The 23,599-nt window shown below is 34.5% G+C and overlaps 1 protein-coding gene across 1 annotated transcript; it reads left to right on the top strand.

Annotated features, from left to right (window-relative positions):
- The first annotated feature begins 18,321 nt into the window (after positions 1-18,321).
- Positions 18,322-22,311, top strand: CRK42 (cysteine-rich RLK (RECEPTOR-like protein kinase) 42). The gene is made up of 6 exons (XM_039049773.2): positions 18,322-19,261; positions 19,811-19,921; positions 20,060-20,410; positions 20,490-20,724; positions 20,812-20,956; positions 21,273-22,311. The coding sequence occupies exons 1-6, from the start codon at positions 18,481-18,483 to the stop codon at positions 21,645-21,647; spliced, it is 1,998 nt and encodes a 665-aa protein (XP_038905701.2). The 5' UTR covers positions 18,322-18,480; the 3' UTR covers positions 21,648-22,311.
- Positions 22,312-23,599: the final 1,288 nt, after the last annotated feature.

Here is a 23,599-nt window from a genome sequence, read left to right as displayed (position 1 = left end):
TAGGGTTCTCTAGTGGGCGTCGAACCTACACATATAGGCATACTACTTAGTGTTCACATTAGCCTTCCTTTTAGGCCTACTAAATAAACCAATCCAAAAAATCTCCACCTCGATCTGATCGAAGTGTTTTTATTCGTCCATCCAAAGCATTCTCAACTTCGGCCTTAAATAATTTGAACTTTTCAAAATATTCAGACTTTCGTTGCATTAGATAGACATACCCATATCTCGAGTAATCATCAGTAAAACTGATAAAGTACTCACAGCCTCCTCGAACTCACATATTCATAGGACCACAAAGGTTAGACTATAATAATTTAAGAGGTTCTTTGGCTCGATAACCTTTTCCAGTAAAAGGTCTTTTAGTCATTTTACCTTCAAGGCAAGATTCGCACACTGATAAAGAATTTTCCTCTAACTCGCTTAGAAGGTCATTCTTCACCAATCTCTCAATCCTATTGAGATTGATGTGTCCTAATCGAAGATGCCAAAGTTGGGAATTTTCTTTTGGAGGAACTCGTTGGCATTTAGATTGAGTTACGACAGATTTAAACATCTCTATGTTATGGAGGGAACTTAAGGCTAAAGGTCTTATCACATACAAGTTATTTTCCAGTTTAGCTGTACAAATTTCAATACCATCCTTATTAATAAACATTTTATTCAATTTAAAAGAAATAGTGTAATTGTATTGTAACAAACATTTTACAGAAATAAGGTTCCTTTTTAGTTCAGGAACTACAAAGACATATTTTAATATAATAAACCTATTATGTAAAGTTAAGCTGGATGTCTCCTACTGCCACAGCTGAGACGTCATGCCCGGTGCCTACTCGTGATGTCATCTCACTAGCCTCCAACTGTCGCCAAGATCTAATCTTCTAAAAAGAAGAACATACATGATTAGTGGCGTCGAAATCTACTATCTAAGCAGAATCATCATTCTCTACTAAACAAGTTCCTAATACAAGTAAATCATATTTACCTTTGTCTGCCTTGGCCTTAGCCTTGGCAGCCTTCTTTTCCTTCAGACCATGAGGACAATTCCTCTTCCAGTTTCCGTCTTGGTTATAGTGGAAACATTTTCCTTTTTCAACCGGCAGTGGACGCTTCTTCTGGGCGACAGGTGGTGGGTTAGCAGGCGCATTCCCTTTTCCTTTACCACCTTTCTTCTTCTTCCCCTTTCCAGCGTTAGAAGTTGAAGGTGCAAACTTTGTTCCTTAGATCGAACCTCGATAGAACCTTTTAGAGAATGAGACAACATTTGCCTTACCTCCCTTTTTCTCCTTACTTTTCAGCAAGGATGGGTAAGTTTGCAACTCGTTGAGAAGAGTGGTAATGGAGTAGTCCACTTTGTTAAGAATTGTATTGCTAACAAAGTGAAAGAAGCTTTCAACAATGAATTCAGGATAATGCTAACCTGACTGTCCTCATTGATTTTAGACCCATTCATCTCTGCCACGTTAAAGTGGACCATCATATTCAGCACGTGTTCACGAACAGAGGTGCCTTCCTCCATTTTGGAGCTGAAGATGTGTTTCAGAGCCTCATGTTTGAGCTGCCCAGACGGCTGTCCGAACATTCCCCATATGGACTCCATGATCTCACGAGCTGAGACCATGGACTCGTGTTTCTTGGCCAACACGCCACTAAGACTGGCTAGAATATAGGCTCGCGCCTTCTTGTTTACCCGTGACCAACGCTCGTATGTCGTTCGAACATTTCGAGTAGCGTTCTGAGGTGGAATAGAAGGACATTCCTCCGTAAGGACAAACTTCAGATCCTCGATGATGAGTATCGTTGTGAGCATATGTTTCCAACTTGAATAGTTTTGGCCATTCAGTTTTTTAGCACTAAATAAATTGATAGTGGCTGAAGCCATTAAAAACGTTGTTGAAAAAAAGAACGGATAACCTTTTATAAGACTTTGCAAAAAACCACATTTTTCAACCAATTAATTTTAGCAAAACAGATTCCAAGTAAACTAAGTGAACTTATACTTTGCAATGATACCCCAGCGAGGTAGGACAAACGTCACTGGTAGGGTGATCAGATGTCCCTTCACTGGGATGAGACATTCTCGACCATTAGGCAGAACAAACTCTTGGAACTAAACCTAATAGCCACCATTTGTTCGGTCCAGAATAGTTAACCTTTAACAACCCTGCGTAAGTGTAACCCCTCATTTTCAGCCCCAGAGTCCCGCCCTAATGTGCCCACTATAGGAAAAAAAGCAGATTAGGACAAGAGACTAAGTAACCTTATCCTCTTACAGGAGATCAAATAAAGAAATGCACATAACAACCATCCTATAGGGGGACACACCCAGGGTGCCACGAGGCGATGCGCAGAAACTTTATTCAATCCAATGGAGGAGACCGAGAGATATGTTGTCGCACTTCCCGCTCCTACTTACTATGAATACTCTCTCCATTCACCTTGATATTGACCTACGTAAACACCATTCGTTAGGGGGACACACCAAAGGTGCCTCGAGGCCGAGGGTAGATCTCATGGTGTGGACTATGAGGGAGAAATGCGAGAGTTGAAAATGAAGCATCAAATGCCCTAAGAACCTCCCACTGAATGTTCTACCTAGGGGTTTATTAACCTAGACTATCCGACTACTGATAATGATCTAAGTCATTTATTAAGTTTGCTCAAAAACAACTTTTGTCTTTGAAATTAAAAAAATAAATCCAAGTAGTCACATTAAACTCTTTAATGGACTGACCTTAATTTGCATGCATGCATCAAATCTATCTAAATTACCTTTTCAGGTAGGTTCCCAGGTAGGGTTGTTCCGTTGTCATTATCTTAAATACCCCAGCCTAGACGGAACCTGCCTTAGACAAAAGGTCTATTATAGATAGACTTGTTACATATTAATCTTTTACTAATTATTTTAGTTCTAATTTCATTTTATAACCATTTATAAAATAAACAACTAAAACACTCATGCCACATAACGAAGTATTTATAATGCTTATAAATATAACGTTAAATAAATAAAGCATATATAAATATAACCCTTATATTATATGATGCATGAACATGCACTTATGTAAATTAAATCATGCTTCATTAAATTATAACACTTATAATAAAGAGAAGATGCATGACCTAAGGTGGGATTTATCTATATGTGCATACCATATGACAAATACATACATATATATATATATATACATCACATGTATAAAACCATGGATTAATGAATCGGGATGAACGAAACAAAACCGGAATGAGAAAACAATCTATTTATATAATTCAACTGAGCAAACTAGTTCACAAGTGAACCAGGTCTTGAACCAGGTCTTGAACCACCGGGCAAAGCTCCCATTGTATAATAAACGCATCCAGGTAACGATCATGTAGCACATACTAAACAATAGCGTAAAAGCTAAACGATCGCATAGACAATAATGAGGCCATGAAGCCTGATCATTTAGACGATCGCTTAGCACGCGAAAGGTAAACGATTTACCATGCAATTACTACTCTGCGATCGTATAGTCAGTAACTAAGTGATGAGGCTTGCTGAGCTATACGATTGTCTAGTGCGCGCGCGTGTTAGACGATAGTCGAGCGTCCGATACTCAACGATCGTCTACCTTATCGTCTACACGACTCGACCAACATTTGATCGTTTTCTTCCACGAAGAACAACAACCCTTGCTTCAAACTTCATCATGAACGACTCAAGACCCAAACTAACTTTGAATTTATAGACTCGAAAGTAATTAATTGTGCCCAAAAAACGTAGGAGCCCTAACAATTAACTAGAGAATTCAACAAATCGATGTTACATCTCAGAAATTTCCATTAATCAAAACATCCACAAACGAATTAATAATTAAAACAGAGAGTAGACATGCTGCACCCACCATGAATGTAAATGCCATTCTTTTGCAGCAATGAATTGGAATATCAGAAACCGAGTGCTCTAATACCAATTGAAGGAACTCTTCTTCAAGAGTACCTACGAGCGGAAGCAGATCTTTCCAATTCATTGTGACAGAATTACCACATATACATTTAAAACATACTAATATGCATTCATAATGCTAAAGAGATCAAGAGATCATACCAGATGAAGATTTCTTCTTCATAACGAGTCTAAAACCCAACCATCTATCTCGAACAATCACCATTCGGACAGAAGGAAACGGAGATGACACCACCACTCAGAGCCCTCAGTATTCTTGGAGTGAGAATCCAAAGTGTGGGCTTTGTTCAAATTTGGTAGAGGGAAAGAGAAAAAGAGACCGTATACAACGATCAAGCAAGTGGGAGATGAGGTCAACTATCGCATAGACAAAATGCTTGATCGTTTAGGTGAAGTCTACGATCGTATAGGAAAAAGTAAGCAATCGTTTAAACAATCGTGTAGGAAAAAGGTGAGCGATCGTCTATACGATTATATAGGAAAAACTAAGCGATCATCTATAGTAAATATCGAGAGCTAAAAAATCGCTTAGGAAAAGAACAGAAGAGACGTCGTCCCATTTCCTTTATAACCGTCCAATGAATGTGATCTCATCATATTCATAACATATAAATTAATATCATATATTAATTATAATATTTTTCTCTACTAGATATAAATCATATTTATATCCATTTTCCTCCAAATTAATGTATCTTATACATAAAATTAATTATATCATATTTAATTAATTCGTTCAATTATATCATATATAATTGAACTCCCTCTTGTCAATTTGAACATTTCAAACTGACCTAAAAACTTACTCTTAACTTGTATCCAAGCTACCAAAAGATCCTTATGGACCTATGGCTCAAAGCTCCAATGGTACATGAATAGCTGACTAAACTCTTTAGTCAAAATATCCACCATCCGTTAACTGCCAAGCATTCCACTAAAGACTAACAGTTGAACTCTTCTTGCCATAGATATATTTCTATGTCCATTGGATATAACCAATCATCAGTACGATGACCCTTCACAGATACTCGTAATTACAGCAGACCAATTTATTATTTTGCCCTAATAATTACATCTTCCTCCTTAAGTATCACCGATCCCTCTAATGAATAATACAACATAGTCCTACTATGTGTGAACACCTCTCGGGCCATGAGAAAGTGCATGACGCCACATCGTTCAAGCCCCGAGATCAGCCCTTAAGAGAGAAATCTATCTACTTACCCCTACTTTGGGGAATGAGTGAACTTCATCTTGTGTAGCTGAGTTCCCAGCTCCCAAATCAGACGAACTCCCAAAATGGTAGGTTTGAGTCGGCACTCTGGCCACTTGCACCCATGCAAATCAAAAGACCACCATCAATGGCAGGAGTTCCCATCTCACTCAAGATTGAGGTCATGTTACCTATGGTCATCCTAGTGAAGTGAAGTCTTAGTCATGAACGGAGTTATATGACAAGACATTAACACTTCGAGGTCTGGTCTTATACAAACTCTTTGTATAGGACGCCCCCGCTCGCATGTCTACTACACGAATGATCAGGATCAGACCATCTGTGACAAGTCATAACATTTGTAACAATCCTACAAAGCAGGCCATGTCCGTAGTGTTACCAGGATAAGGTTTCCCTCCTATATCCATTTACTACATACTATTTTGGTTGTTACTTAAGACATGATCCCCTTATATGTCACTATATACATGCTTAAGTTACATAAAGACAACTAGGGATATTAAGTTTATTGGTTTATGGTAAAATAAAAAAATCTAAATGTGTAAAGTCAAGAGGTGAAGTAAATATCATATATATTATACTTCACAAGTGTTCATACAAAGTTGTTTACAAACTACAGGACACGAGACTTTAAGACACAAACCCTAACATGATAGGCTTCTTCAATGGGCATCGAACCTACACGTATAGGCATACTACTTAGTGTTCACATTAACCTTCCTTTTAGGCCTACTAAATGAACCAAGCTCATATGCCAAACCATCACATTGTGCCTCTTATCACTCACCTTGAGGGTCGGACACTTTGATCGCCCACACTCCCCACACAAAGAAAACTTTTGGAGTATCAACCCAAGGCCTACGACACCCCTTCATTATGCGGCACCTCTCGCACACCACCGGTCGTGCAACCTCTACACATTGGCGCTCCCTCGCACCCGCAGCCGACCTTCATGCCTGTCCTTGGCTGCTGCCTCTTCTCACAACCTTCTCTCGTGTGATCCTCGCTCAGCCCGCACCTCCACAACCTCCTTCCGATCGAGCTGCTAGCTTAGTCATACTAAGCAGTTGCCTGCTTGACTATCAAATTCCATATTTAAATTAAAAAATTCATAACTAAATTTCTAGAACTCATCTCAAGAAAATTCCAACATTACCTTAAAATCTCAATTCTAAACTTCTCGTGATTCGTCCTGGAGCTTCAATGCGTTACTGATGGCTCAGATTCACCAGAGAAATAGACCCTTCGCCCTAATTTTGCTCCTCCGGCCTTATTCCGGTGAGTTTTTCCTCCACCAGCCTGACCACAGAAAGTAGACACATAGAGCTTTCGAATACTACTGAAATAACAATAATAGCCCGAGTAGTTTGTTCAAACCAATTAAATGAAGTCGGCCTTCGTGCTTACCACCACCCAAAATTCTGCATGAAAACTTCTTTTGCCACCTTACCCACTAATGTGAAGAAGGGCTGAGATTTAACCGATTTTCCTTTCCTAAATCCACCCATAGGGTTAGTTTAACACTATACGTCAAAGAATTGCATGGCCTCATCCATATGTTCACTATGCACTCCAACGTCAAACATGGCATTCCAACATTCGGCCAGCCACCTCATGTTTGGCTTACTAGCCGATTGTAAACTACCACCCACATCTTTCCTCATCTCCAAGCCCATTGCATAAGCTCCATCCTTAGCCAACACTTAGTGAAATTCAACCAATAAATTCACCATTCATTCACTTTGCCGCCTAGGCCATCTACCACATCATGGCTTCCTTCTTTCTTCCATACTTAGCCAAAATTGGCCACACTTTTACATATAACCACCCGAGAGCTTTATTCTTCTCACCTTGCTTTCATCTTCCATAATTCCTAAGACATGATTCCATCATAGCTCATTAGAAGACATCACATTACTTGCTCTTACTTAAAGTAATTAGAGTTCGGGTTTTACATATCAATTCCCAATCACTCGGATTAATGATCTATTGGACCAATTGGGAGGAGCACACATCTTCTCCGAATTGGATCTTCATAATGGGTATCATCAAATACAAATCAAGCTAGGAAACAAATGGAATATTGTCTTCAAAACATATGAAGGTCTTTTCGAATGGCTTGTCATTGGCCTCTCAAATGCTCCTAGCACATTTATAAGGCTCATGAATAAGGTTTTTCTTCCCCTCTTCAATAAATTTGTGATACTTTACTTTAATGACATCCTTGTTTTTAGCACTACCATAAATGAACACATGAAACATTTACATACTGTCTTCACTATCCTATAAAAAAATCAGCTACACATAAATACAAAAAAATTTGTGTTCCTAGTCACTAAAATTTCCTCTTTAGGATTCCTAATTGATCACAATAAAATAAAAGTAGATCCAAAGAAGGTAGAAGAAATTTCAAATTGGCCAACTCCCATAAATGTAAAATAAATACAATCATTCTTAGGTCTAGCTTCATTTTATAGAAAATTGATTCGAAATTTTAGTACTTTAACTTCCCCTCTTACTGATTGCCTTAGAAAAAATAATTTTAAATAGGGAAATGAACAAGAAACCAGCTTTAACACCATAAAAAACAAGCTAACTCACAGCCTTGTTAAAAAATTACTTGATTTTTCTTTACCTTTTCAAGTGGCAGTGGATGCCTATGGAGTAGGCATAGGTGTAGTACTATCTCAAAATAATCACCCAATTGAATTTAACTAACATCAGCTAAATAAAATTGGAGTACCTATGAACAAGAATTCTACGCTTTAGTTAGAACTCTCAAACAATGGGAATATTACTTTCTTTATAAATAATTTATCCTCCTTACTGATCATTTTTCTTTGAAGTATCTACACTCCTAAAGACAAATAAACAAAATGCATGCTCGTTGGTTATCATTTCTACAAAGATTTGATTTTGTAGTTCGACACCAAGTTAGAAAAGAAGTCGCTGATGCCCTCAACAGAAAAGGTGAACTATTAACAGTCTTAGCTGGTGAGGTCACTATTTACCATATTCCAAAACTTTATCCATTCGACAATGATTTTGGTCTAATATGGTACAATTGTTCAAATAACATCAATAGTGGTGATTATCATATCTTTGATAATTTCTTATTTAAAAGGGATTGCTTATGCATTCCTCACACACCTCTTCGAGAGGAACTCATTAAAGATCTACATTCGGGAGGCCTAGCAGGACATTTTGGAATTACCAAAACTTTTGAACTACTTTCTTCTCGATTCCACTTACTCAAAAAAGACGTTCAAATTTTTGTTAAAAGATTCTTTATTTGTCAAACGGCCAAAGGCTCTTCCACCAACGCAAGCCTATATACCCCTTTACCAACTCCAACCTTTATTTGGGAGGACCTTTCCATGGACTTTGTCCTTGGTCTACCAAAAACCCAAAGAGGACACAACTCCGTAATGGTTATTGTCGACAGGTTTAGTTAAATGGTACATTTTCTTGCTTGTTAAAAATCACAAGATGTTGTTTATATTACTAATCTTTTAGAAGTTGTACGCCTCCATGGAATTCCATAAACAATAGTATCCGATAGAGATGTCAAATTTCTCAGCCACTTTTGGAAGACTTTGTGGAAAAAATTTCATACTTCTCTCAAATATAGCACCACAAGTCACCCACAAACTGATGGACAAACAGAAGTCACAACTCGATCATTGGGAAACTTAATATGGTGCCTTAGTGGAGAACATCCAGAGTAATGGGACCTAGTACTTGCACAAGCTGAATTCGCTTTTAATCTCATGAAGAATAGATCAATATGGAAGTGTCCCTTCGAAATTGTTTATACTAAACTTCCTTCCTTAGTTGTAGATCTTGCTCAACTCCTTTCTTCTTTTGATGCCAATAGTGATGCTGAAGAAATGGCAGAAAAAATCATTAAATTACATCAAGACATCCAAGCCAACATCGTGCGTGCCAACACATCATATAAAAAAACGACAGATCAACATAGATGGTTCCAACAATTCCATTCAAACAATTCCATGAAGGCGATCTAGTCATGGTTCACCTTTGAAATAACAGATTCCCAGTTGGTACCTACAACAAACTAAAGAATAGAAAACTTGGCCCTTTCAAAATCCTTCGAGCATATGGTTCAAATGCCTATCATCTAGATTTACCATCGAACTTACACATCAACCCAGTGTTCAACGTAGTAGACTTACGTCCTTATCATGCTCCTGATAACTTTCAATTAGCTACTTGAAACTAAATCTTGGATATGATGAAGGTGCTAAGGGGGTGTCAACCTGGTTGAGATGCCAGGGTGCACCTACTAATCCTTTAGAATTTTATTTACAACATAGTTGAGATACCATTTGAACTTGAGGGCGAGTTTTCTTGTAAAAGAAGAGGAATATAATGTATCACTTGTACTTATGGATTTTAAGATTCAATTAAATTGGTTACCTGTTTATAATCAATCAAGATTAGTTAATAACTAATTAATAACCAATCAAAATTAATTAATTAGAATAAGTTGTAACCCTTACCTATAAATAAGGGCTGAACCTTTCATTTGAATAAGATTTTCAGAATTGATTCATAAATCTCCTTTGGTTTATACACCATACAAGGTTCAACAATGTTTTGATCAAAATCAAAAGATTTGGTCACTGTGTCAAATCTAATGTTCCAAGATCTGGATGTTTGTTTCAACCTATAAATGGATTGATTCAGCTTGCAAACTTTTTGCTCCTGACCTTGGGCTATAAACCCCTCAGACTGAGACATAAAGATATTCTTCTCAAGATTGTCATCCAAAAAAGCAGTCTTGAAATTCATTTGTCATATCTCATAGTCATAATATGTGGCTATGGACAAGAAAATTCTTATAGACTTAAGCATAGCATCAGGGGAAAAAGTTTCCTGATAATCAACTCTTTCCCTTTGGGTATAACCCTTTGCTACAAGTTTAGTTTTGAAGATCTGTATCTTTCCATCTACATTTCTCTTTCTTTTTTAGATCCATTTACACCCTATGGGTTTAACCCCTTTAGGTAAATCTACAAGCTCCCATACTGAATTGGAGTACGTGGACTCCATTTCAAGATCCATAGCTTTGACCTATTGGTTCTTGTCTATGTCATTCATTGCCTGTTTATAGAACAATGGATCCTCAACATCATCATCTAGTATCACAACCTGAGTTCAGTTAAACCCAAGTAAAGGTCATGTTGTATCACAATCCTCCCACTACACTGAGGTACTCTTGAAAAGGACGAGACTGACCTGAAATGTTGGCTCCTTCATTAACTCTTGATGAAGGACTGGCTTCATCAACAACCCTTATTGATTCTCTAGTAGCTTCACTTAATACTACTTTGCTACGTGGTTTATGATCTCTCATGTGTTCTTTCTCGAAATTGTATCGTTTGTTGATATAAACACTTTATTTTCTTGAGAGTCATAGAACAGACCACTTCTCGTCTCCTTAGGGTAACCAAAAAATTGACATAATCTAATAAGGTTTTATTTCTCCTTTATGATACAACGTTCTGCTGAGGTGTATCATGTGTTGAAAGTTGGGATTGTATTCCATGTTCTATCAACTAGTCTTGGAATTCTAAATCCATGTACTCTCCACCCCGATCAGATCGAAGTGTTTTAATTATTTGACCTAATAGACTTTCAACTTTAGCCTTATACTCTTTGAACTTTTCATCTATAAACGAGATGAAGTATTCGTACCCTCAACTCGATTATGAAGATGGAAGGAATTGACTCTGATACTAATTGAAAGGGGATCGTTCCCACAGTGAAAGTGTTTTGTTAGAACGTATTGCATCCCACAATTCAATTTTTACATAAATATAATCAATGAATTAAAATAGAATATAAACATATAAATTAGCATGCATTGGGAAAAGATTAGAACGATTCTTACCTTTATAGATTCCTAAGTGCCATGAAAAATCCTCTCTTAGTTCCAACGAATGGATCTCCAACGATCTTGATCACAAACAATTTCTTGAACATCTCGAATATTACCACGAGAGTAACCTCATTATTCTTTGGGATTCTTCAGTAGATGGATAGGTGGTATCCAATTATTAGGAGAAGGAGAGGAGAAAATTTTTTTATCGAGTAGAGAGGATTTTCTTTATGATTTAGAGAAAATTCTGCACAATAACACTATGGTGTTGTGTATTGTGTCCCGTGTGTATATCAAAAGGGTCATAGGGAGGTCTTCATATAGAGAAGGACCAAACTCTTTTCCTAATATTTTTCTTTTCTATAATTAATTAAGTAACACTTATTTAAATAATTAGTCCATTTCATTAAATAGTACAAATAAAATTAATTAGCTCAATTAAATAACACTTATTTAATAATTTACACAATAACTAAATAACTATTTATACATTAAATCTAATTTAATATATATATATTTAATATCATATACATCTCATATATATGGGCAAAACCCTTTTATTAATTAATTCTTTGTGAATCTAATTCACTTGAATTAATTAATTTGAATCTTATTCAAATATTACTTTCCAATTTAATTATAAATCATATCTGTAATTAATTATATATTAATCATATTAATATATAGTTTCCTTAAATTAATTTGAATAATTCTAAAATATACTATACACTCTCCACAAGGATAATATCTACGATTACTCTAAAACTTCCTCTCTAATATTTCTCCCAATTTTCTTATAAAAGTTCTAAGAAAATTCTTCTTCCCATTCCCTTTATTCTTTCAAGAAGCGGTTCTTCTTCTCATTCTCTTTATTCTTTCAAGAAGCAGTTCCCACAAACCAAATCCTTGCTAGTGTCATAGCAAGGAAGATCTGTGGTATTGGAAGAATTTAAGAAGAAGGCAACCAATTTCAAGAGGAGGTTTTGCTGCAATTATGGATCGATAGAAATATGTGAAGGGACCTGTGAAGGCCTTGAGCGGAAACATGGACTGTCCCAATTTTTAGTTTTTCATAGAACGCAAAATTACAGCAACAAAATTATACAAAGAACAAAATTTACAGCATGCCAAAAAATGAGAAAAGGAAAATCAAGGTTTAGAAAAACCTTACCCTTGAAGAACCTTTCTTCACGTGAATTCTTCTCTCCGGATCTGTCACAAACAAAACACGAACGATCCAAATGACCACCACCAATTAGAACCTTCTGCATTCTCTAGGATGAGAATCCAAGGAGTTATGGGCTCTTAGGAAGATTGGATGTGAGGGAGAGTTTGAGAGGAGAAAATATTTTTCTTAGATAACTTTTTCTCTGTTTTCTATAGACGGCAAGAAGAAGCAGAAAACCGTATCTCCCCTTCTCCACCATTTGATAGTGAGATGAAGAGAGAATTAAGGGGGGAAGTTATTTTCCTCCCTTTAAAATTAAAAAATAAAATTAAAATTAATAAATAATTAATTTTAATACTATATATATAGCATATGACCTATGGTTTAATATTGTATCATATACAATATAATCTATAGTTTTAATTCTCTCATCAATGGTATTTAACATAATTATATGAATCCAATTCACTAATTAATATTTGAATTACATTCAAATATTTATTTCCTCTCAAATAAACTTTATATTATAATGTATCAAATAAATTATATTAATTATATCATATATAATGAACTCCTGCCTATGAAGACGGTCATTAATTCTATGTTGAGTTACAGAGGAGATCTTATGGACTCGTGGATTGAAACTCTAATGGTACTGGAATAATTAATTAGACTCCTTTAATTAAATTATTCAATATCCATTAACTGTCGAACACTCCACTAAAGACCAGCAGTTGCACTCTTCGCACTATAGATATATTTGTGTGTTCATTAGATATAACCAAGTCAACAGTATGATGACCCTTCATAAATTGTTTGTGGGTACAGCTGGGCCAAAATTATCGTTTTGCCCCTGTAGTTACATCTAACTCCTTAAGTACCACTGATCCCTCTAATGAACAATAAGTCATAGTTTAACTATGACCAAACCCCTCTCTGGCCAAAAGAAAGTATGGTGCTACATTGTTCAAGCCCCGGAATCAGCCCTTAAGAGAGCAATTTATCTACTTACCCCGACGTTGGGGAAGAAGTGAATTCTGTTTTGTGTAACTGTGTTCCCAGCTCCCCAATCATATGAATCCCCAAAATGGTAGGCTTTCAGTAATCTAGCCATTCTCACCCATACAAATCAAAAGACCATCTTCATAGGCAGGAGTTCACAACTCACTAAGAATTCAAGTCATGTAACCTATGGTCATCCTGGTGAAATGTAAGTCTCTACTATGAATGGTTTTATATAATGAGACTAATTATTTCGTGGTCGGTCTTATACAAAATATTTGTATAGGATACTCCACTCATATGTCTCCACATAAATGATCAAGATTAGATCATTTGTACACTTTACAACACTTGTAACATCTACAAAGCAGGTCGTATCCATAGTGTCACCAGGATAAAGTACTCAACCTTATTTATTTACTACTGACTATTTAGGTTATCATTTAAATATGATCCATCTGTATGTCTCTACATACATGTTTAAATTACATAAAATAACCTAGGATCTTAGTTTATTGGATTGAGTATATGCACATAAAATAGCAATTACTTTATTAATAACAATTTATTTATACAATGTTTACAAACTACGAGAATACAAGAGAGATTTAGAACATCAATCCTAACAATATGTTGCCCAACCCTTTCTTGATTATTTTTATTTTTAATTCGTTCAAGGAATCAAAGAATGCGATCTCACGCTTCCGCAGGGATTCAAATCCCTTCAATTAGTATCAGAGCCGATCTTTGATCTTGATTTGAATTTAAAAAATAAAGAATGGTGGATTGCTTTTAAAATAAATACATGAGATGAATGTGTTTTTAATTGCGGTTTGCATAATTGATTGTTTAGGCATAATTGAGAATTAGATTTTAAAGTTTTGATTAGATCAATCGTAAAACCTTAAGGGTTAGGCTCTTCTTGTATATTTTTCATTTTTTTTTTTTTTTTAATGAAAAAAGTAGTGTAAAGTTTGAAAAAAAAACGTGGGTTTTCCAAATTAAAGAAATCTGGAAAATCTGAAAATTCTGTTGTGCATCATCTATTGTATGTCATTAAAGCATCTGGCAGCATCGATTCAAGTATGTGCTACTGAAGCTTGAAGAGATTAAATTTAGTTGTTTCAAACCCTAAATTTTGGTGGCCAAGGAAGAAATTGAAAATCAGGATATGTCATGGAAACTCAAGTTATTATAATTTTGAATTTTATCTTTAATTTCTAGGATATGTCCAATATACTGGTCAACTTTGTTATTTGAATTTAACTATACATGAGATGTATGATTTAAATTATTATTTTTAAATGTTGCATAAATTATATCATTTAGACTAAAATTCCACCATAGGTTAAGCATATCATGCACTTTTTTTTAAAATATAAATGTTATATTTTGTAGGATAATCCCTAATTAAATACAGGTAGAGATTCTTTTTCTATATAAATATAAATATTATATTTAAATTATTAGGATAGTACATGAAATCTAACATTGTGATTCACAAAAGCTTCAAATTGGAAATTGTGATTCACGACAATCTCTGTTACATGTGGATGACAACCAATTTTAGGTGAATGAGAGTGACCCAATTGAATTTATGAAGCAAACAACAAAAAGGTTTTAGACTTTCATTACCCAAACAATGACACTAAAATTGATAATTGCATCCAAGAAAAAGCACAATATTAGAACTATTTGTGTCATTGAAACACTTGTTCCCAACTAAGACATTTTTTCAAACTACTCAAGAAAAATCATCTTTGTTTTCATTGAAGGCATCAACCCAATATCCCATGGTAACCATCTTTATTCTAATCTAACCTTTTTTTTTTTTAGCATATCATCTGTCAGATTATGTTCTACAACTCATTTTAGATCATAATCGATTATGTTTCATAGACGAACTTTGTGGAGGAACGCTAAAGATATTGGACTTAAATTAACTATGTTTGCTGTTATATTCAAGTTAATTAATGTTATGGTTTTCACTTTGACGAATATTTATTTCTACGAGTGTCTCAAAGTGCTTTCAGTAATAATATAGTTTGAACATAAGCACCCAAGTAAAAAATGCTTGATGAAAAGATGATTATAAAACTTAGCTCTTTACTTTTAACCATTCATAATTGTCATTTTGGCCAAAATCAAGAATACTCATGTATTTTCTCATACACCTCCATAAATTTCTTCCAAACATGACGTATTTGAATTTAAAGTGATTTTGGTCATCGACAAAGTCTTTTCACTGTTTAACATCCCTTTCAGATGCATTAAAGATCCATGTAATTACTGGTGGCGGATTGAGAAGAAGAGAAAGTAAGAGGTGAGGTTCAAAAGATTATTATCCACCATTGAAGAACACGAAAAAGAGGGGCAAAAATTCGTTTGATACAATACTCGACTAGTGAAAGTAAATAAAACATGCTTGAATATTATCGATCAACACAAAATGACATAAATAGGTCCATAGATTATAAAGAAAGATACAACCCATAAGTAACAAAGTAAAGTACAAATATACCATTAAAAACCCTTAATATATACACTATCCTTCATTTCCATTATGTGATAATATCCTCCTTTAGGCCCAAAATCTTTTGCCAACTACCCATCTACTCTTATCATTAAAATATGTTTGATAATTGATAAAAACAAAAGAATTATAATGTATTTTGTGGAAAAAGAAAGATACAATGTGAATGTGTTTAATTTATTTCTAGTAGTTATAAGTTAATTGAAATAAAATAAAAATTGAAAGGACATGAAATATAATTAGAATTATGAGGGCACAAGGAACCAAAATTAATGTTGAGAAAGACATGTGGACAATGTGAGTTGTTGAAGACATTAAATTAGAAGGGCCTACTTTTCATGAAACGGTGCGTCGTGGCCAAATCATAATTGTTAATCAAGCTTCTTGCTACCTACCAATTACCAAAGTTTTGGACCCATTTCACTTTAATTTTATTCCAAATAAATATGAAAAGGCAAAATTGTGACCTGTTTTTTTTGTTGTCATTTCAATAAAGATCCTAAATGGGCAGTTGAGCAAAAAGTGGATATATGATGGCTTTAGAGGATTATGTATTTCTTTGATTTTGTAAATGAAGATTTGTAGTGTGAAATTACAATTATATAGTAGATTTTTCTTGAAGTAATGAATATCGTAATATTACGAAGTGTTTAATTAGATAAATAAAGTAATTTTGGATGTCACCGTTCGCCCGAGATTTTTTGGAGAAATTCATTTCATAGAGTTGAACAGATTTAATGCGGATATGGTTCGATCTCTAATACTCGGTCATCTGAATCTCTCTTGGTTGGATGTAGGAAGCGGGACGCATGATATTCTTGAAGTCGAAGTTTTGGAAGAATGTTTGTTTCTCCAAAGAATTAAAGTCTTCAAGTGTGGTCAACTAGAGTCTTCTGATTGTTGGAAAAATTTTCTGTAGAATGTAAAATTTATGACACTCACAAATAAAGAGGGCTCATCTATTTATAGAGTTATATGGTGGATTGTGTGGATTTGGGTTTAGTTAGTCCATGGACTTGGCCCCTGAATTCAATTAATTGGATTTGGAACATTTGGACTAAATTAAGCCTATTTTTTGACTCAATTGAACTTTAGTCCAAATAATAATATTGAGTTTGACTGATTTAATTCTATTCAATCCAACGGTCATGTTGAAAACATATGGCATCATCAACATTTGCCAAGTTATGTCTTCAATTTCAATTTGGGACACATGTCAACTTTTATATAATCTTAAATTCAATTACTTGCAATTTCATCCTTAATTTGGTAAATGACGTGACAATTTGTAATTGATCCAAAATTTCTCATTCAACCGTCACGATTAGAACTTTCCACATAAATGAACGTAGGAGTCCTCTTCAAAAGAAGTCGATTAGTACCCTACTCAGCTTAACAATGCTCCATGACAAACCATGTGCATGTTGTCTCTCGACCTTGTAGAAAAAGAGCGGCAGATAGAGTCTAAATGAAGCTTAACCGTTCGTCGATGTGAATCTTAAATCTCTCATAGATATATCGTGAGTTTAAATCTTATTTGAATATAAATAATTTCAAAACTTCTATTATAATTTAATATTAGTATTTGCTCATCTCATTAGGTTGTTCATTAAAATTTTCATCGAAAATAATGAGATGAGAAAATCAATACATAAATAACCATGCAAAAACTTGTTAATTAAAATTGAAAAATTCAAGCGTCGTTTAGCAACCTTGATCTCGAGATTGATAATACAAACATTATGTCACAATTATATTCATTTTGGCAAAATTAAGTCTATAAATACTCGTTAAACTTCTAAATTTTATTTTTTATTTTGTTATCTAATTTCAACAAATTTTTCAAAAACCCAAATAAAGTTTTGAAAACTTAAAGAAATAGTTTTTAAAAACTTGTTTATGAAATTTGGTTAAGAATTCAATTTTTTTATTTGAGAAAGATAAAAACTATCGTAGAAAATTGAGAAAAATAAGCTTAATCTTTGAAAATTAACTAGTAATCTAAAGACAAATAAATACAAAATAATATATATATATATATATATATATAAATTTTCATATATAGAAAAAAATGTGAAACTATTTACAGAAATTTTAAAAAAAAAAAAAATAGTGATAGACACTGATAAACTTCTATCAGCGTCTGTCAGTGATCGACCTCTATCAATTTCTACACTGATAGAGTTTTATCCGTCTCTATTTAAGAATATTAGAATTTTGCTATTTAATACAAATAGTTTTCCTTATTTTTCTATTTTTGAAAATTTTCCTATATATATAATCGCTTTTTAATATAATAAGTGTAAAAGTGGAGCGAGATTGAACCTCCAACCTCCGAAGACGGATTACGTAACAATACCACCGAGAAACCATTACTATTCTTAAACATAAAAAAAAAAAAAAAAAAAAAAAAAAAAAAAAAAACTCTTCGGGTTAATATATGAATAAAAACTGTGAAATTCAATTTATATAATTAATTAAATTATTATTATTTATAAAGTACAAATACTAGTTTCTTAGAATGAGAGCTCCATGCTCCAACAAAATAGGAAAGAAGAGAGATTCAGACATTAGAACAGAAGAAGCATTCACATTATTAATTTATTATTATTATTATTTTATTCAAATTATTAAATATAAAAGTTTGAAGAAGCTCCAGCCATGGCGGCAAACACTGCACAGTAAAATTATGGCTTCCATTTTCATCCATTCCTCACACCAGTTTCCAATCCATGGAGTTCCCTTCTTCTTCTTCTTCTTCTTCTTCTTCTTCTTCCTCATCTCTGTATCTCTCTCAGATCCCCGAATCTCCGAATCCGGCAGTATCTGCGGAACCTTCAAGCCTCCACCCAATTCCAGGTTCATCCCAACCTTCATCGAAGAAATGGAAGCCATATCCGAGCTTCTCACAACTCGCAGTTGGACTACTCACTTCGTCAATTCCACTCCCCCAATGTTCGCTCTATCTCAATGTTTCAACGATCTCTCTCACACTGATTGTCTTCTCTGCTACGCCGCCAGCCGCACCTCCCTTCCCCGCTGCCTCCCCGCCGTCTCCGCTCGGATCTTCCTCGACGGATGCTTCCTCCGGTATGATAATTACAGCTTCTATAAAGAATCGACTGATTCACTTAGGGATTCTGTGAATTGCACATCGGAATTAGGGAAAATCGATGAATCTGAGAGGTTGGGGTTTGGGAAGAATGTTAGGGTTGTTTCTGAGACTGTGACGAGGACGGCCATGGAGAAGGGTGGATTTGGGATTGGGGAAGTTAATGGGATATTTGGTTTGGCGCAGTGTTGGGGGAGTGTTGAACCTGAGGGATGCAGGGCTTGCTTGGAGAAGGCGAAGAGGAGTATTAGGAGTTGTTTTCCGAGTAGGGAAGGGAGAGCTATGAATGCTGGGTGTTATTTGAGATATTCGACTGTGAAATTCTATAATGATGAGGATGAAGAACGGGATCATGATGGTAAAAAGGCTAAAACCCCTGTTTCTTCAACTGTTGAAACTGTTGCATTTGAACATTTCTTTTGTTGAATGACTGGTTTTTGTTTGGTGTTTGATGTTTTTCCAACTTGAACTGAAACTTTTGGTGCATGTTACTCTATGAACTGTGTCTATGGATCCTGGAGAAACAGAGAGATCGTGTGTTTTTCTTCTATTTCTAGCATAATTTTCTACTTTTTTTTTCATTGGGAGAAGTGACTATGAAAGCCGCCAATTAGTTTTGAATTGCCGAAGATTCTTTGTTTGTTCTCTCTTTCTCTTTTCAAGTTTGTGTATTGCAAAAGGAACAGGGGATCTCTTGGCCTGAGATCAAATAACATCAATGAAAAAGACACAGAAAAAGGACTGAAAAAGCACACAGCTGTTTCTTCACTCTCAAACCCCTTCGATGGAAGTGGAGAATCTTACTTGTGATTTTCTAGTGTTCTGCTGTTAGTCAACCTAAAGCTTTTTAAGTTGATCCATTTCCTATAATTCTTATTCTGTATCTCTTTTTTATATTTTGCTTCAGGGTTTTCTCGAAGAACTGTAGTTACCATTGCCCTAGCTTCAGCTGCCTCCTTGATCATCTTCTTTTCAGCTGTGTTTGCATGTTATACAAGAATATCAAAGTTCAAGAAAGGTAAGGTTAATTAAATTATCGAGATTTAAAAAAAGGATAGAGAAACTGTTATTCCAGTCTGTTATGCATTTACCATTAGCAGGTATAGCTGCGAGTGTTGTGATTGATCTGTGGATTCCTCTTTTTTTTTTTTTCCAGAAAAGAAAAAGCAATCCCTTATTCCAACTTCCTTCAAGGATTCCGATTTGACTTTCAAGTATGAAACACTTGAAAAGGCAACTGATTACTTCAATCCATCAAGTAAGATAGGCCAAGGTGGAGCTGGTTCTGTATATAAAGGGACCCTTTCAAATGGACAGATTGTTGCTGTGAAGAGATTGGTTTTCCATACCAGGCAATGGGTTGATGAGTTCTTCAATGAGGTGAATTTGATCCGCGGAATTCAACACAAAAACCTTGTTGCTCTTTTGGGTTGCAGCATCGAAGGGCCTGAAAGTCTGCTCGTCTACGAGTATGTTCCAAACCGGAGTCTTGATCAGTTCATTTTCGGTAATTTTTTGCACTTCTTAACCATCTTTTGATGCTTCTTCCTTTTGACTTCTCGTGATCTTTCTTCTCTTCTATGCAGATAAGAACAAGGTTCAGATTCTAAATTGGAAGCAGCGTTTCAATATTATCGTGGGAACAGCTGAAGGGCTTGCACATCTTCATGAAGGCTGTAAAATAAGAATAGTCCACAGAGACATAAAAAGTAGCAATGTTCTACTAGATGAAAATTTCAATCCAAAGATTGCGGATTTTGGGCTCGCTCGGCATTTTGCAGCTGATCAATCTCATCTTAGCACAGGAATTGCCGGGACATTGTAAGAGAGATCTAATATTGAACTTTGTTAGAATATGTATCTCAACTTTATTCAAAACACTAAATCGAACAATGTTCCGTGGGACAGAGGTTACATGGCTCCTGAATATCTCGTTCGAGGACAACTTACAGAAAAAGCAGATGTTTATAGTTTTGGAGTGTTGATACTCGAGATCATTTGCGGTAGAAGAAACAGTTCCTTCACTGAGAACTCTACTCCACTCCTCCAAACAGTAAGATCCATGACTGTAATGAGACTTCACCAACTCTAGAATCTTTCATGAATTTATTTGATCAACTACTAATCATAAAAGGAGAAAGAGGAGACGAGATTAGCCATTAGAACTTACTGCACGGATGAGCACGGTTGATAATATTCTTATTTTCTGTTCCTTTTAAGTTCTATTTCAAAATAGTTACCAAACAACTCAAGAATCAACAAGTAATCTGTGTGGACAGATTTTTCTTAACAAAGAGAAAACAAGAATTGAGAGACGAGAAACAAAAACGTAATGGAACTAACCGACTTATTTTCCATTTTTGCCACAGGTTTGGGATCTGTACAAATCAGAGAGATTAACTGAAGCCATTGACACAAGCCTGAACAGGGATTACCCTGCAAAAGAAGCCACGGATGTTCTGCAAATAGGGCTTTTATGCACACAAGCTCTAGCTTCTTTGAGACCGTCAATGGCAACGATCGTGAAACTCCTAACCAGTGACGTAGAAAGGAAGGTTGCCATCCCAGAACAACCTCCATTTCTGAATCCATGTGGACTTTCAAGAAGGTCTTGCAGAAGTAGCAGCTTGGTATCTCATGCAGCTTCCAAACTTGAAGTTTCTTCTTGCACATCAACAGATTCAGGTTCTTTCTCTAACTTGCCTTCAAGAAGTGGAGATCTTGCTGAACTGAATTCAAACTGAACTTTGAATTCTCTTGATAAACTATAGCAACTCATTTTTCCTCAACCTTGATACTCCAACCAACTCCTTCAAAACTCCAATACTCATAGAGATCAATTCGTTTTGTATCACGAAGAAGCAATCTTTTACTTGGTTGTTACCAAATCAACCACAATCTTTTTCTATCCGTGAAGATCTCAACAAAGCGTCTTCTACTTCTATTGGAGTAGAACGAACCCCCCAAGTTAGAGGTATAGTTTGGTCTATACACTCGTAATTTAGCAGTTAAAGTATTTACTCCTCCCGACACGTTCATAGTATAGCAGTTAAGGTATCTACTCCTTCCTCGAGGTAAAATATATTCCTTTCTACTCCTTTCTTGAGGTAAAAATTCATGCCTCTACACTTGTTTGTGCTTACAAAAGAAAGGGAGGGGAGGAAAAAAAAAGTTACCCAATGAGCTGCCATGAGTGGCTCTTAAAATTTTCTATTTAGTGAAATTCTTTTAAGATCAAATCAAAATTGTACCATGAATCCATGAAAGAAAGAGATTGGTTTTTTATTTTCAACAATTTGGGATCAACTTGACAATAAAATTGAATCCTTGTATGAATATATTGTAAATTTTAATGTAAACAAACCCAAAATTTCAACATTGGAAAACCGATACCTTCGGATCTTGACATATCTGTTGTTCCTTTAAAGCTTATTATGACCTTGAAAAAGAAAAAAAAGAAAAGCTTATTATGAGCACAAAAAGATGTTTATTTATTTATTATTTTATTTAGTGAATATATAGATAAGTAATATGATTAAAAATTAATGGTAAAATGAAAAGGTGGACTTAATTTGAAATTGTTGTAACTTTTAAAATAATTGTTAATAATTATATTTTTAAAAAAATTAACAAAAGAAAGTGAATTCGTGTATGATAAGTTTAAGTTTTAAACTTGAATAAATAGATTATTATTTTTTGATAAATGATGCTAAATTAGTAATTAATAATAATAACTAAATAGATCGACCATCAAAATTTGCATAATTTAATTTTGATCATTTATAATTTTGAATAATAATGTATATGTCGTATATGCTAAATTATTAATTAATAATAATGAAAAATATATTATTTTTTTTTAAGTAAGATATGATATCGTATATAGAGATGTTCATTTTCTCAACGGGGTCGGAGTCCTACCGAGATCCATCCTAGTCGAACGAAGACAAAGATGGAAAATATATTCCTTGTCCACGTCTATAATAAGGAAGGTGGGGGATGTTAGCAGCCGAAGAAGAATGGGAAAGTGAAGAATTGAATAAAAGGATAATGCGATTCATTTGGCTTCTTGTATCCTAAAACTGGGACTTGCATTTGCATGCTCATATGTGGGAAAAAGAAATGTCATCCTTTTATAAATACTTATATTTGTAGGATTTCAAAATGAAGATATGAGAGAGAAATTAAGGATTACACATGTTAAAATGAAGTCGTTATTAAAACAAGAAGGACCAAAAAAAAAGGAAGATAAAGATTCTCCCTTATTACTCCATTTAACCTAGTAAATATAGGTTTATATATATAAACATATATCTACTTTATATATATATAAAGTACACAATATTTTATGTATACATATACTGTGAACTACACATATATATAAAATTCACAGTATTTTATATATACATATACCGTGGGTTGTATACGTATAGATAAATTATAATTGTGATTTATAATTCACAACATATATTTTTATATTTTTATATTTTGTAAATTATATATATACAATTTTTAAGAAACTATAGTTTTTACCTATTAGTCTTAAGTTTTTTTCATACTTCAATGTATTTTTAGGATACAGATGTCAAAACTTTTTTATTTTTAAGACATGTATATTGTAATGTTTAAATTAAATATTGATTAATATTTAAATTTAAATTTTAAAAAACTATGAGATGAGCTATTTTAATTATAT

This window comes from Benincasa hispida, chromosome 11 (genome assembly GCF_027475165.1).
Source record: "Benincasa hispida cultivar pf3 chromosome 11, pf3_genome.v1.1, whole genome shotgun sequence".
NCBI classification, from domain to species: Eukaryota; Viridiplantae; Streptophyta; class Magnoliopsida; order Cucurbitales; family Cucurbitaceae; genus Benincasa; species Benincasa hispida.
The sequence above is the reverse complement of the archived record's forward strand: the minus strand, read 5'-3'. Positions and strand labels throughout refer to the sequence as shown.

What these genes read in the sequence shown, in the direction of transcription:
- CRK42 (XM_039049773.2), top strand. Translation starts at nt 18,481, where the DNA reads ATGGCTTCCATTTTCATCCATTCCTCACACCAGTTTCCAATCCATGGA. An exon ending in AATATCAAAGTTCAAGAAAG is followed by an intron (nt 19,922 to 20,059) that starts GTAAGGTTAATT and finishes TTTTTTTTCCAG; the next exon opens with AAAAGAAAAAGCAATCCCTT. An exon ending in TCTTGATCAGTTCATTTTCG is followed by an intron (nt 20,411 to 20,489) that starts GTAATTTTTTGC and finishes TCTTCTATGCAG; the next exon opens with ATAAGAACAAGGTTCAGATT.